The sequence below is a fragment of the Propithecus coquereli genome, unplaced genomic scaffold, assembly GCF_000956105.1.
Source record: "Propithecus coquereli isolate 6110/MARCELLA unplaced genomic scaffold, Pcoq_1.0 Scaffold42, whole genome shotgun sequence".
In the NCBI taxonomy this organism is placed as follows: domain Eukaryota; kingdom Metazoa; phylum Chordata; class Mammalia; order Primates; family Indriidae; genus Propithecus; species Propithecus coquereli.
Window position 1 is genome coordinate 1,601,258 of NW_012149952.1, and position 16,164 is coordinate 1,617,421.

Genomic DNA, 16,164 nt, shown 5'->3' on the forward strand with positions numbered 1-16,164 from the left:
TGCACTCTTTGTGTATGAAAATACCCGTCCCCCCTCCCCCCGAAACATCTTAAAACGCACAGGATAGCCCCCTACCACAAATAATTATATGGCCCAAAATGTCAGTGGAGTGGAGGTTGAGAAAGCCTGCCAAATGACAGGGGGCACCTGTCCTCACCCACTGAGACCAGGTTCCTGAAGTTCTCCAGCATCACTTCTCGGTACAGCTTCCTCTGAGCAGAGTCCAGCAGCCCCAGCTCCTCCTCGGTGAAGGCCACAGCCACGTCCTTGAATGTCACTGCCTCCTGCAACAGCAAGCACACGTAACCTCAGTCTTATACCCAGTGGCCACTGGCACCTGCACAACTTTTAGTATAGTTCCTATTCTTCTTCTTCCATAATCACACCAAAAATGCTACTGGGGAAAAAGGAAAAGGAAAAGAAAAATACCGAGTACATATAACATGGTACCCTTTATATAGTTAAGTCCCTAGAACTTACTTAGAGGAACCTGCTTTATCTGTCAGTAGATCTTTTGTCAGCAGCATTCAGAGCCCAGGTTAGGAGCACAGGCCCTGGAGACTGGCTGCCTCAGTTCACATTCCAAGGCTCTGTCCTTTACTAGTTTTGTGACCTTGGACAAGTGACCTAACTTCTCAGTACCTCAATTTCCACATCTGTATAACAGGACCTGCATTATAGAGTCCTTGAAGGAATTAAATAAGTGAATATATGTAAGATTTTAGGACAGCGTCTGACCTATAGTAAGTTATCAATAAATGTCGGCCATTACTATTATCATCACCATCTAGTTCATCCCATTCATGGCTGCATAGTACTCCATGAACGTGATGATCTGTAATGTATTTAATCATTCCAAACAATGCATAATTCAATAGTTTTAAATTTTAAAATTATAAACAATGCTGCCAAAAACATATTTCTACATAGATCTCAGCCAACTTGTCTGGGTATTTCCTTAGGATAAGTTCTAAGAAGTGGTAATTGCATTGTCAAAAAATATGCACCTTTATTTTACTAGTATAAGGGTAATTTTCTCAATTAACTGTTCCTGTAAGAGATCATAAGTGTTCCTGTTTTTCCACACTCTGGCTAAAACTGGACATTATCTTATTTTTTAAATCTTGGGTAAGTTCATAAGTGTTTAAAAAAAAAGTGGGGGGTGGGGGGACTGTTTTTAAAAATTTCCATGTATTTAATTTTTAAAAAAAGATCTTTTGATTTTTTTTCACGTATTGTCCACTGACTTTCTTTGCTCAATCATTGTATCTTATGCATCAGGAAGATTCCCATTAAGATTAAACTTTTTTCTAGCATGTATAAGTTCCCATTTCTTCTTTGTCTCGTAACTTTGTAAATGGTGTTTTTCTATATGGAAATTAAAATTTTTTATCTAAAGACTTGGCTCATTCCTGCATTTGTTGATCTATGTATTAAACAACCAGATGATGCATCTAGCTGACAGCCAGGCACTAAGAAAGGGACTCAGGTGAGCAATGTTATTTTTGGAGCCCTTTATCCACCAGGACAAGCACACATCTAATGTGGCCTCAGGTCCCTGAATGGAGAACTCTTCTTTGGAGTCTCTTCTTCATCCAAATGGAACACCTAAAATTTCTGACTTAGGCACTGGAAATTTTAGTGTCAGCTGGGCACTGAGTGCACTTTGATAGGTATCTGAAGGTTCACAAACCCGTCTCTTTATGTTTAAAATACAGGTAAGACCATCTACATCCTCACAAAGCTGTTCCATTGGGTAAATGCCTGGTAAATCCCCTAGTACTATTAGGCTTTTAAACTAAGTATGTACTTTTTAAAAATATGCTAACATGTTAATGAATAAAACAGATACTTAAACTATAATACATGGTTTATCTTAGAATTAAAGAAAAAAAATCTAACTCTTCTCATTTGAAACAACTAAAATTATTTCCTCTTAGTTTTGGATCAGATCCTAACGCACCAACCCATATAAAATGAGGCACCACGTATGAGAAAACAATTGAGTCTCTAAAACTTTAAGGACAAAAAAAAAAATGGTGGCTGGGCACAGTGGCTCATGCCTGTAATCCTAGCACTTTGGGAGGCTGAGACGGGGGGACTGCTTGAGGCCAGGAGTTCGAGACCAGACTGAGCAAGAGCGAGACCCTGTCTCTACAAAAAATTAAACATTAGCCGGGCATGGTGGCACACACATGTAGTGCAGCTACTCGGGAGGCTACAGCAGGAGGATTGCTTGAGCTCAGGAGTTTGAGGCTGCAGTGAGCTATGATGATGCCACTGCACTCTAGCCCAGACAAAAGAGCAAGACTCTATCTCAAAAAATAAAAAAATGGCAGAATCCTCGGAATCCCTATTTGGGAAGAAAAGTTTTATGTAGGAACACAGTCATTGCCAAAGCCTTTAAAATGGCAAAATTCACAGACCACATAAATATGAAAAATAAGGAAAAACAAAATAAGGTAAACTACAGAAAATGATGTAACCATTTAAAATGTAGGTGATATAAAATTAAACTTTAAAAATTCAAAATTGTACCCAAAGTATGATTACGAACGTATACCTCTGAATACAAATGAAAAAGAATGTGGAAAAATGATTTGTAAGCATGTTTATAATGTGGGAATTGTTTTCCATTTTTACAAGACCTGATATTTTAAATACTATTATTTGGAAGTAAAAGGCAAGAACCTGGCATATAACAATCTCTCAGGTGCATTTGTTTCCCTTTTACCCTTGACAAGCAAGAGAAAAACGTGTCCAGTCTTTGTGAAACGAGATGTCATTTTAAGGAACAGAATGGCAAACCAAACTTACCTGGAACTTGGTCATTTTTCTCCTCTTCCTTCTGGGAAAAGGCAGAGTTCTGGGAAGGCGCACTGGGGAAGGGAAAGACATCATGAGACAGGCTAAGAATGCCATGCGTCCACACGGTACTTCATGTGAACAGAAAGAGGTGTCCCCGTCTCTAGGCGGACACAGCTGCAACAGGTTAGTGAGAACAGGAGCTGGATTCCAGCTACCACTGGGGCCCCCTGGGCCAACTGCTTTGTTCCTGAACAATCCATATAACAGTCCTAACCCAAATGCTTCTCATAGCTCCCTGAGTATTCCTTCCAAGCCTGTGTATCAGAGGAAGTGAGAGGTAGACAGGGTAACGGAATGCAGCCAAAATGCCTGGCTTCAAATTCTGGCATTTCTACTTATCTTCTAGGCTAGAAAAGTCCAGGACTCCAGGTATAGCCCCCCATCAGGCAAATACCAGAGAAGAGGCAGCGGCTCTGCGGCGGGAGCTCCGACCCCCTCCTGAGCTCAGAGGAGCTTCCAAACAACAGGTGCCTCTTTCAGCACTACCACAGAATTAACGGTAGCATCCAACATTTTACTATGCACCAGTTACTGTTTTTCAGCTATATATACATTTTCCTAAAAACCTCATTTAATTCTCATAAGAACATCATTGGGAACGCACTAACATTTTACAGCCATGAGGAAACGAAGACAAGGAGAGATTAAGTAACTTGCCCAATATTTCACAGAGAGGAGGAAACAGAGCCGGCTGGTGTGCCCGGGAGGAGGGTTGGGGCACCGGAGAGCGCGGGAGACCCTCAAACTCTAAGCACGACGCGAGCCCGCCCCCAACGCGGCAGGTTCCGCCGAGGGAACGCAAACTCCCGCCGCCTCCCAACCCCGCCCTCCATCGCTGGCCGCGGCTTCTCTTACCCAAGCCAAGGACCAGGTCACCGCTGGCCCCACGCCCAGGCCGAGAGGCTCGCAGAAGTCCTGGGGACCCGGGGCTGACTCACCGCCCCGGGAGCAATCTCGGATCCGACCTCGCCTTCCTGGAGCGGAAGTGCCTCCGCCTGCACGCAGTTATTAAACTCCACTTCCCAGAATCCCCAAGCGGAAGCGCCTCAGCGGCCTCGCGCCTCCTGGACCACATTTCCCAGAATGCTCGAAGGATAGCGTTTCCCACCAGCTGAGGGGGATTTTGTTTTGACTAACGCGGGTTTGATGTGAGTCAGTTGCTGTCAGATTCCTTTTTGTTTTATTCATTTTTAGAAGCTCATGAGAAAGTAATCGCAAATTTAAAAAAGCGTGGCCTTATAAAAGAGAAAAGCGAAGCTTGCATTATGAAAATAAGTTAAAAACCAAAATTTTTAGGGGAAGCAAAGGGTAGGCTAAAAATGGGAAACCTAAAAGTGACTTAGGCTGAGCTGGGAGGGACACCGAACGTTAAGGAACACTGGATCTCAAACTTGTGTGCAATGCCAGCTCCCCAAATACCACCAATTCAACCTGGTGACAAGACAAAAGAAAGAGTTTATAACGCTGTAAAGGGAGAACACCACCTCGACAGAGCTTTGCACCTTGACAAAGTGTCAAGGCAAGGTCGGAATTTATTGAAAACTGGAAGTTAGGTTTAAGGCGAATGAGTCTTTCAATGCAGGAGGCCTGATCCTAATCCTAATTTCGTAATGATCGTGATACTACTACAGTCCAGGATTGTTGGAAATAGCAAGGGTTTTTCAGGCAAGGAATCTTAAGTTACAATCTGTTGATACTTTGTTGGAAGAGGTTGAACAGTCGATGGGCCTTTGTGGAAGTTCCTATAATGAACAATCAAGCGGTTTGCTTGGGCAGGAGTATCCTGCAATAAAGACATGCTAATGAAGACAGCTGAACAGTCACGTTGGTGTAGAAACTGAATTGTGAGAGAAGGAAGAAGTTTCCATCGTTAGTGTTCAAGCTGTGTGTATGTCTCCGGGTGGAGAGGCGAGGAGAGAAGGAAGTAAAGTGTTTGCCTCCTTTATTTCACAAGGCATTCCACTTTTGACTGTGTTTTGGGCAATTAGCTATTCATTCCAATATGCTAAGAACTTACAAAAAAGGTGATACAAACATTGATTAGGACAGAGAAATACCTTGAACTTCACTTACTTATCAAGGTCTGTTACCCAGGCTGGGGTGCAGTGGCGTGATCATAGCTCACTGCAACCTCAAACAGCTGGGCTCAAGTGATCCTCCGGCCTCAGCCTATCAGTAGCTAGGACTACAGACAGGTGCCACCACACTTGGCTAATTTTTAAATTTTTTGTAGAGACAGGTTCTCCCTATGTTGCCCAGGCTGGTCTGGAATTCCCAACCTGTGTCCAGGAACTTACTCATTTCTTTTGCGTTTTCCAGTTTGTTGGCTTATTATCATTCATAATAGTCTCTAATGATTCTTTGTATTTTTGTGGTCTCAGTTGTTATGTCTTTTTAAATTTGATGTTATCTGTTCGAGTCTTCTGTTTTTTTCTTAATGTAGCCAAAGATTTGTCAATTTTATCTTTTCAAAAAAACCAACTTTTCATTTCATTGATCTTCTGTGTTATTTTTCTAGTCTCGATTTCATTTATTTCTGCTCTGATCTTTATTATTTCTTTCCTTCTATTAATTTGGAGTTTGGTTTGTTCTTGCTTTTCTAGTTACTTGAAGTGCATGATTAGGTTTGGTCTTTTGAGGTAATTTTCTAGATCTTGTAGGCAATCTTTATTACTTTTTATTTTTTTTTCTCCTCTGGTTGCATATTTTCAAATAGCCTATCTTCAAGCTCATTGATTCCTTCCTCTGCTTGAACCATTCTGCTATTGAGTGCCTCTAATGAAATTTTCAGTTCAGCAAATGTATTTTGCAGTTCTAAGATTTCTGTTTGATTTTATTATTTTAATCCCTTTGTTAAATTTCTCTGATAAATTTCTGAATTACCTTTCTGCGTCATCTTGGAGATTGCTGAGCTTCCTTCCACCTCGATCTCACTTTTTCCAGTGTAGAGACCATGAGTGTGTGTGTTGGGGGGGTGCATTTTCTGCAGGCACTAGTAGGGAAGAGGGAGCATTGCAGATATGGAAGTCCAATTCTCTTGGAGCTTTTTTACTTTTCTGTGGACACAGTGGGAACTGTGTCCACTTTATTTTTGAGTTCTCAGTCTGATATTGCTGGTGATAATCTTGGTGCTGTATACATGATTTTTGTTTTTGGTGGGGGCGGGTAGTGAAGTCAGTTTGCTTCCATGCTGCCATTTTGGAACTGGAAGTCCTCTGATTCCATTTTATCTCCTCTACTGGTTTATGAGATGGAGCACTTTAAAAACTTTTTAAATGGTTTCTCTAGGGCTTAAAATATATATGTATAATTTTTCACAGTCTATCTTCAAGTAATATTATGCCAATTCATGCACAGAATACAACAGTATATTTCCAATTTTTGTCTGCCCTGTTTTGTTGTATTGTTACAAAACATCTTACTTTTATATATGCTATAAACTCATAAAACCTCAATCCTATTTTTGCCTTAGTGAATTGTATTTTATTAATAGAGTGAGTGAAATAAAAATTATTTGATATTTACACTCATTTTAATGATTTTCATAGTTCTTTGTTTTGGTATATTCAAATCTGTTTTTGGTATGCTATTCTTCCTATCTGCACAAAGTCCTTTAATATTTCTTACAGTGCAAGTCTGCTAGTAGTGAATTCTATTAGCTTCTGTTCACTTGATGAAGTCTTTATTTTGCACACTGAGAGATTTTTTTCCATTGGGCTTATAATTTTTGTTTAACAGTATTGTTGTTTCAAAATGTTAACGACGTGACTCCATTGTTTTCTGGCTTGAATGGTTTCTGATGAGAAGTCTGCTGTTTTTTCTCATCTCTGATTCTTGTTTGTAAGATATTCTTTTTCTCTGTCTGCCACTAATATTTTCTTTGCATTGTCCATTTTGAGCTGTTTGTCAATGATGTGCCTAGCTTTTTTTTCTTTTTTAAATCCTGCTTTGGTATTCTCAAGTTCTTGGATCTGGGTGAAATCTTTTATTATGTTTGGAAAATTCTCAGCCATTACCTCTTTAAATATCTTTTCTTCCCATTTGCTCTCTTCTCCCCCACCTTGGGCTTCCAATTATGCAAATATTAGACCTTACAATGTTGTCCAATTGTTATTTTGTTTTCGTCACACTTTTTCTGTGTTTTAGTTTGGGTAATTTATATTGTCTTCAATATAAACTTCAATTCAACTTCTCTGACACTTTTCTCAGCTGTGTTGAGCCAATTCGTTCTTCAAAAGCATTCTGATAAAAGCTAAACCATTATGATAAATTTTCTTTTCTAGCATTTCCCATTTGACTACTAAATTCCACTGAAGTCCTCCATCTGTTCATGCATGTTGTCCGCCCTTTTCAGTGGAGCCTTTAAGCACATCAATCAGTTATGTAAAATTTCCTGTCTGGTAATTCCAAAATATGATCACCTCTAAGTGTGATTTTATTAATTGGTGTGCCGTCTCTTGGCAAATGGTTAATCTTGTATTTTTAAAAAATCAAATGCCAGATATTAATAACATATATAGAATAGTAGAGACTGAAGTAAATAGTATTTTTCTCCTGGAATTGGACATATCTGTTCAGCTAGGATGTTAGGGTGGAGAATTGAATTGATCTAGTCAGGAATTGAGTTTTGTTGTTGCAATATTTATCTTAAGGGTAGCACTGGCTTCAAATTTCTCTAGTGTTACCTTGTGCTTAGACTGGGAGCTGGAGTATTAGAGGATTTTTCTCAATGTCCTGTTCAACCCTTAGCTTTTGGTCATACATGTGCACCCGTGCTGCAGGGTTATCTGCCCACGTTCTTCCCTTTACCCAGGGTAGCCTGCTATTGCTTGTCACTAGGCGTAGACAAGTCTGTTTGTAGGATCCAGGGATTTCCTCTGTTGTCTTGGTTAGTTTCAGTCTTGAGTGGAGATTGGAGGGCCAGAGATCCTATGCATTTTGGGGAGCCAGAAGTATACATAATAAACTGAGACAGAGGCTTTCTTCCCTCGGCTGTGAACAAAAAAGCAAGTGATACTGCCATCTTGTGAACAAGCTGAAGACTAAAGTTCACATAAAAGGGCAGAGGTAAGAAAATTAAAGAAAAGCAATATAAAGGTCCCCGGTCTCACCCAGGCCCAAGTCTTACCCTATCTGTATCTTATCATTTATATGAACTAAAAAACTTTTTGGTTTAAACAATCCTGAATTTTCTGATACTTATAACTAGAAGCATCATAATTGATAAAACCACCATGAGCTCTCATGATCTCCCTGTGTAAGTGATAACAGCAAAGAAATGCATTGGAGGCCCTGGATTTCTGATGATACTGTGCAACTTGAACCAGCACCTTGGAAGCCAGGTTAAGCCAGTGCTTTGGGCATCCTATTCATCCAGCACAGGAAAATGTGTCAGAAAAAAAAAATGTGATGTATCAATTTCTACTACTAGATTCCACTAGCACATCCTAGGCTATTGGACTTTGAGACCTAATGAAATTTCAGAGAGATAATGTTGTGAAAACCTAATTTATCTGTATCCTCAAAAATCCAGAAAATTTTAAAAATTAACTTTAGGTTTTTTTTCTTTAATTTTGGCCATAATGCCATGTAATGAAATAGAGCAATCACATAATGAATTCTTAAGTATAAGGGATAATATCTCAAGAGTTGGTCATTTCTTTGGTAAAATTAGTAAATGTTCTTTATAAATATTTTTCTTTTTTTTTCTTTTTGAGCCAGTCTCACTTGTTGCCCAGGCTAGAGTGCCATGGCGTTAGCCTAGCTCACAGCAACCTCAAACTCCTGGGCTCCAGGGATCCTCCTGCCTCAGCCACTCAGGTAGCTGGGACTACAGGCACATGCCACCACGCCCAGCTAATTTTTTCTATTTTTTTAGTTGCCTGGCTAATTTTTTTCTATTTTTAGTAGAGATGGGGTCTCACTCTTGCTCAGGGTGATCTTGAACTCCTGAGCTCAAGCAATCTTCCCACCTTGGCCTTCCAGAGTGCTAGGATTACAGGCGTGAGCCACTGCACCCAGCCCAATATTTTTAAACCAAGTACAAAAACAAACAGAAAAACCTACCACTGCATACATAAATAATAACCTTCCACACAATATCTATAAGCATGTATTTGAACATACATGTATATAGACTTAAATTAACTGGATATTATAAAGGTACAACCCACATTTTCACTAAACAATATGCATGATCCTTTCTTGTCATTTGAGATCTATTCCATACTTTCTGTAGCTCCATAATATAGGAACATATATAAACAGCCAAATTCCTATTGATGGGCATTTATTTCCAGTTTAAAAAATTACTATTGTATGATCCTTTCTCACTGTTAAAATTACTTAATCATAAATTCTATAATTGTCAGATACACATTTTACATTTTGCAATATATGTAGAACTTGACTTTTTAAATATATATTTGATGACAAGCATGTATTTTTCACTCCCACCAACAAAATACATTGCTCTTGAAGATAGAGACTAGCAAGTAAATGGCCATCCTATCCTAACAGTCAATATATTTGATAAAATGCTTTGAAAAATTCAAGATTTTTCCCCTTTTTTGTGTGTGAGTGGGAGAAGTATAGGGTTGGAGAACAGGACAAAATTAAAGTCCTTCAAATTTATCACAGACTCTGCCTAACGAGATTTGGATTTGGCAAAGGCTACAACACTCAGAAATCAGTCAGATCAAATGCACTTTGATAGACATATGGAGAGTAAAAAACCAAGTATTGTAACTCTTTGACATTTATTAAAAAGTATTTGCCATCAGTAACCATTTCTGACACTTTCCAATTAGTACAGTAAAACTCTGCCTTAATACACACGGCAGGAATAGAAATTCAATTATGTAAAATACAGTGTTCCATTTTTGCAAAGTTAACCAGAAACATTATCAGTTTGTACTGTCATTTAAAGTGCACACATGTGTACATATAAATGCACACAAAGCTAAACTTCGACTGTATAGAGACCAAATGTTAAGAAATTCAACACAGCCCTGCTCAAGATGGTACAAAGGATAGGAATCAATTCCAAGAGAGGGTTACAACCAAATTCATGTTATTTCTGATTGTAATATTGCTGGATGTTCTACATTTCAAGTAATATGTATTTGCCTGAAATGATTTTATTAAGATTACTTGCAGGATTCCTCCTCCAAATACATTTTTTTTTTTTTCTGAGACAGAGTCTCACTTTGTTGCCCTGGCTAGAGTGAGTGCCATGGCGTCAGCCTAGCTCACAGCAACCTCAGACTCCTGGGCTCAAGCAATCCTACTGCCTCAGCCTCCCAAGTAGCTGGGACTACAGGTATGCGCCACCATGCCTGGCTAATTTTTTTTTCTATATATTTTTAGCTGTCCAATTAATTTTTTTCTATTTTTGGTAGAGACGGGGTCTCGCTCTTGCTCAGGCTGGTCTCGAACTCCTGAGCTCAAACGATCCGCCTGCCTTGGCCTCCCAGAGTGCTAGGATTACAGGCGTGAGCCACTGTGCCCGGCCTCTCCAAATACATTTTAAATGAATTTCCTTGAAATGAGCTTAATAAAATTTTCAAACATTTACATACTTTTTCTCATTTAGCAAAAAGTACTGAGCACCTACAATGAGTTATGAAATGTCATGGTTTTGCAGACTAGTAAGTCTACTTACTAGTAGTAAGTCTGTAGTCTTTTGTAGTAAGTCTACAAAACCAGACTTACTAGTAGTAAGTCTGTAATAAGTCTTTTGTAGTAAGTCTACAAAACCAAACTTACTGGTAGTAAGTCTACAAAACCAGACTTACTAATAGTAAGTCTGTAGTAAGTCTTTTGTAGTTAGTCTACGAAACCAGAGCTCCTGTGCAATGACTGATGTTGAAGTTGTGACAAAAAAATTCCTTATGGAGCCCATCTCATTAGATGTCTCTGCTGTGTGGTCTCCCGACCATCATGAATGTTGAAGTTGGGCAGAAACATTACAGTTTCATTTTTAAAAGATTCTTTCACTATTAAAAGAACTCTAGTGACTGGAAAATTTCAGCTCCCATTTGAGGACTTCAAAACAAAATAGAATCTTCATTTCTGTGTAGATTCTCTGCTGAAGGATAATCCTTACCGTACGCTTCACTCTTATAGAATTTGTCACCACTGTGGACTCTTTGATGAATTAGAAGACCTGAGCTCCAACGAAAACCCTTACCACATGCGTCACATTTATATGGTTTCTCTCCTGTGTGGACTCTCTGGTGAGCTTGAAGGTTTGATCTCTGACTGAAGCCCTTTCCACACACCTCACATTTGTATGGTTTCTCCCCAGTGTGGACTCTGTGGTGGGCTTGGAGACTTGAATAGCCACTGAAACCTTTACCACACTGTTCACATTTATAGGGTCTCCCTTCTGCGTGGACTCTCTGATGTGCTTGGAGGCGTGAACTCTCACTGAAGCCCTTTGTGCACACCTCACATTTGTATGGTTTCCCTCCTGTGTGGACCCTCTGATGTGCTTCAAGGCGTGAACTCTGACTAAAGCCCTTCCCGCACATCTCACATTTATAAGGTTTCACTCTAGTGTGGACTCTCTGATGACCTTGAAGATATGCTCTCTGACTGAAGCCCTTCCCACATACCTCACATATATATGGTCTCTCTCCAGAGTGGACACTCTGATGACTTTGAAGGTATGATCTCTGACTGAAGCTCTTGCCACACTCATGACACTGGTAAGGCTTCTCTCCCGTGTGGACTCTCTGATGGGCCAAAAGAGTTGAGGCCTTACTGAAGCCTTTACCACATTCTCCACACTTATAGGGTTTTTCTCCTGTGTGAACTCTCTGATGAATTTGAAGGTTAAAGCTCCAACTGAAGCCCTTCCCACACTCCTCACATTTGAATGGTTTTTCTCCAGTGTGGACTCTCTGATGGCCTTGAAGGTGTGAGCTCCGACTGAAGCCCTTCCCACATTCCTCACACTTGTATGGCTTCTCTCCAGTGTGAACTCTCTGATGGCCTTGAAGATAGGAATTCCGACTGAAGCCCTTCCCACATTCCTCACATTTGTACGGCTTTTCTCCCGTGTGGACTCTCTGATGGGCTTGAAGGTATGAACTCCGACTGAATCCCTTATCGCACTCCTCACATTTATAAGGTTTCTCTCCTGTGTGGACTCTCTGATGAACATTAAGAACTGATCTATGACTGAAGCTTTTGCCACATGCATTGCATTTGTATGGCTTCTGTCCAGTATGAACTCTCTGGTGATCTTTAAGTTTTGAACTCCAATTGAAGACATTCTCACACTCCTTGTAAGTTTTCTCTCCAATGTGAATCTTCTGATGGCCTTGAAGATACAAATTTCGACTGAAGCTGTTACTGCATATATAATGTTTATATGGCTGTTCCCTACTGTGGACTATCTGAAGGTCTTGAAAATGTGAGGTTAGATTGAAGCCATTATCGCATTCCTCAGAATTATAGGGATTTTCTTTCATGTGAACTCTGTGCTGAATGTTAAGATTTGAACTACAAATGAAACCCTTTCCATATTCTATACCTGTGTATAGTTTCTCTTCAGTGTGGATTTTTTGATGGACTTGAAGACATGAACTCTCATTAAAGACATTCCCATTCTCCTCATATTCATGGGGCTCCTCCCTAGTTTGAACCCTAAAAATACTATTAAGGGCTAAGCTGTGACTGAAGGCTTTCTCATAAATGTTGCACCTATAGGACGCCTCCCCTGAGTGGATAAGTTCGTAAGTGTTAAGGGAGGAATACCGATTCAAGTTCTCACCATATTCACCACATTTACATGGTTTCTCCTCTGTGTGCTCTCTCTGATGGGATTGCAGATGTGAGCTCTCAACACCATCTTCTTCTCTCTGAATATTCTGATGAACATGAAGAACTGAACTATTCCTACACACCTTTCCACATGGACTGTATGTATAGGGCTTCCCTTCCAAGTGGAACTGCCGATGAACTTCAGAGCTAGAGTCATTACTGAAGGCTTTTCTATACTCAGTACGTGGGAAGGGATTCCGCCCTGCTTGAATTGAGTCCTGATTAAGTAAGGATACCTTCATGATATCTTCTCCACAGTCATGGCAGCTGTAGTTTTTTTCTTTTCTGTGTACTTCTAGATTATCATTGTGATGTGAGACCCAACTGATGCTGTCACACTTATAGAAATTATTTTTCATGGAAATTTGCTGACATCTACACTGATAATTATGTGACGCTGTCAGATACATTTTCCTCCAAGAATGCTGGGCCCTCCAAGAAGGAAACTCTTGACTTTTTATATAATTGGAACCATCTCCTATATGAGTCAATGTATAGTTCTCATCTTCAGAAATATGAATTGGTATTCCTGCCCAAAGCTGGCAGAGGGAATCGCCTTGTTCTTGCAACTGTGAATTCTTCCCTGGAAAATTTTTCATGGAATCTTGACACCTGATTAACCCATCTGCATCTTGTTGCCAGGAGGAAAGCTCTTTGGGGGATAGGTAGCTTAATCCCACTTCTTGAATACTCTCCGTCTTTTGTTGATTCTTGTTTTCTATAACGATAAAAGAATTCAGACATACGCACAAGTCAGTGCTTTATTCAGAGATTTCAAGATTTTACACTTACATCATAAAATGAATCAGAGGAAAACTCATATCATGGCTTCCAAGAATTCTTAGAAAATCCCTCTTCTTTGGCTATACCAGGTACAGGTTGAGTATCCCTAATCTAAAATCTGAAAACTGAAATGTTCCAAAATCTGAAACTTTTTGAGTGCTCAACACGATTCTCAAAGGAAATGCTCATTGGAGCATTTCATATTTCAGATTAGGATTGCTCAGTTGGTAAACATAATGCAAATATTCTAAACTTTTGGTCCCAAGCATTTCAAATAAGGAATACTCAACCTGTATATAAGTAGGATCCACATAATTCGGGCTGTCTGTGTGCCTCAGAATCAGGGCTTTGCAACACAACCTGGACATCGAACATGGCCCTGCTCAAAAGGCCTAGATAGGCCGGGCGTGGTGGCTCACGCCTGTAATCCTAGCACTCTGGGAGGCCGAGGCGGGCGGATTTCTTGAGCTCAGGAGTTCAAGACCAGCCTGAGCAAGGGCGAGACCCCGTCTCTACTAAAAATGGAAAGAAATTGGCCAAACAACTAAAAATAGAAAAAAATTAGCTGGGCATGGTGGTGCGTGCCTGTAGTCCCAGCTACCTGGGAGGCTGAGCCAGAAGATCGCTTGAGCCCAGGAGTCTGAGGTTGCTGTGAGCTAGGCTGACGCCACGGCACTCTAGTCCAGGCAAGCAAGTGAGACTCTGCCTCAAAAAAAAAAGGCCTAGATAAACCATAAACATGTATCATGGGTTTAGCATGGGTTGCCTGAAGATCTGAAGAAGAAAAGAGAATGGAATATTCTCAAATAGGAAAGAATATAGTTGCAAGTGGACAAATGCTTTTTGTCCTGATAATAACTTTTTCTTTTTTCTCTGGCACATGGACATGGTTATATTATTTGTTTGTAAGGAGACTGTGTGTTAAAAGCTGGATGAAGGTAAACACAGACTTTTAACCTATGCTTGAGGCATGAGCTATTTATCCTCACACGAATAAGCTCTTCTAACTCACCATAAGCCATTCTCAGTTTTAACTCCTTTCAAAAGATATTTCACAATTACAAAGGGCCACAGTACAGGTCATAACGTGAAACACTATGACAGAATTCAACTCAGAAGACATCAGAAAAAAATCTTGGCACCTGCAGGTGTCCTTTGAGGCACTCATCGGCCAAGAACAAGACACATTGAATACTGACCTTGGCTTGTGTCATTTTACTGGAAAATGAATGTTTAGGGAATCTGAGGTACCAGAAAGAGTTGAAGACAGGCGTATTTGGGTAGAAATGGCTTGTCACCTAGTTATTAAAGCTCACATTATAAGCAGACAGCATATCTTCGTATCCTGGTGAGAAGTATCCTCCCTGAGGACATCTGGTTAAACAAGGTTAAATTAATAAACAAGTACACTCTTCTAACACTGGACAGCACATCAAGTCTCTATAGTATCCAGAAAAGAAAGCAGTCAAGGGGGATATTTTTGTGACTATTATCCTCAGACATAATTCTTCCTTATTTTCTTTGTGTTTGTCTATCTCTCCACACTGGAATGTATTATCCTCAAGGACAAGCACTGTGTTTTGTGCACTGCGTTACTCTCACTGCCTACAACAATGCCTCCTAAATAGTAGTTGTTCAATAAACATTGATGAATAAACCCCAATTTGAGTCATTCTCACAGAACTAGAAAGGTATGTACACCATATTTTTAGTGAGAAAGGAACTAGCATTGGTGGCAATTTTGCTGGAAAGTTGAAAGGCTGTAGGAGAGGTAGGGCTACACTCAGGGTGATGCTGCTGCTGAGAAAAGCAAAGGTCACAAGAATTCCTGTGGATGAAATGAAAGCATGATATCTAAAAGACCCATAAGCAGGGTCTATGAATTGTTTTGGCTGTCAGAAACATATACATAGGTCTGTCCTCAGTTATAATACATATTGAGGGTCACCGCCAAAAACTTATGAAAACCACTGGTCTGAATAGTTAAAGAAGAGATAAAGTCCTTAATCAAACAATTACAGGGCTCAAATAAAAAGTTCAAATGTGAAACCTTAGAAAAATATCAATAGGTAGGCTTGCACCTCCTGATTTCATGCCTACATGGACTATAGATTCAAAATATAAGGAAGAAATTACTGCTTGAAATATATTCTTTCTCTCCCTCGTGATATATGAACCGTGACAGTGTAAATTCCTCATTTCTCAGGTCGCAATATTCACCCACTGAAAATTATACACTAGATCTTATTGAGAACAAAGGTTTGAAACTGTCTACAATCTACATCATCAGTTGTTTATTTAACCGATAACTTGTGGGGAATAGAGGTAAAGAAATAACATAGCCTATTTTTGAACAGGGGATGGAGAGAATGAAGGGTGTCACTCCTCATTGTTCTTGCTTCTCTCATCCCGAATCTTCTTTGCCTGGGATAGGAAAAGGGACTCTAGGAAGAAGGGATGTGGATGATGACTTTGAAGACATGGATGGGCTGCGACTTGGAAAATCTTGCGAAGAAATGGATAGTTTAGAAGCTATTATCTGTAGACATCTTTCTCTTTCCTAGTGTAAATGCAGATAGAGCTAATTATTCTAAGGGGGAACTTCCAAGAGGCTGGGTTATAAGAATCCTCAACTTAAAAATGTTTCTTCGCCCGAGTAAATCAAATCAGCTCCCACAGGTG

At 39.9% G+C, this 16,164-nt stretch overlaps 2 protein-coding genes across 4 annotated transcripts in view; both read right to left on the reverse strand.

Moving 5' to 3' along the window:
• ZNF235 (zinc finger protein 235) overlaps positions 1 to 3,861 on the reverse strand; it is a 34,072-nt gene extending 30,211 nt beyond the window's left edge. The window contains exons 1-3 of one of the 3 annotated variants that reach the window (XM_012653287.1): positions 3,792 to 3,861; positions 2,818 to 2,866; positions 158 to 284 (exon numbers count right to left, since the gene is read on the reverse strand). In XM_012653287.1, coding sequence (XP_012508741.1) covers positions 158 to 284; positions 2,818 to 2,832 — 142 coding nt within the window. In that variant the 5' untranslated portion in view covers positions 2,833 to 2,866; positions 3,792 to 3,861. The remainder of the gene's footprint in view (positions 1 to 157; positions 285 to 2,817; positions 2,867 to 3,791) is intronic. The other 2 variants (XM_012653288.1, XM_012653289.1) reach the window with 2 other exon arrangements.
• Positions 3,862 to 10,712: 6,851 nt separating this feature from the next.
• The window catches only part of ZNF112 (zinc finger protein 112), a 40,846-nt gene continuing 35,394 nt past the window's right edge, over positions 10,713 to 16,164 (reverse strand). The window contains exon 5 of the mRNA XM_012653298.1: positions 10,713 to 13,417. Coding sequence (XP_012508752.1) covers positions 10,917 to 13,417 — 2,501 coding nt within the window. The 3' untranslated portion in view covers positions 10,713 to 10,916. The remainder of the gene's footprint in view (positions 13,418 to 16,164) is intronic.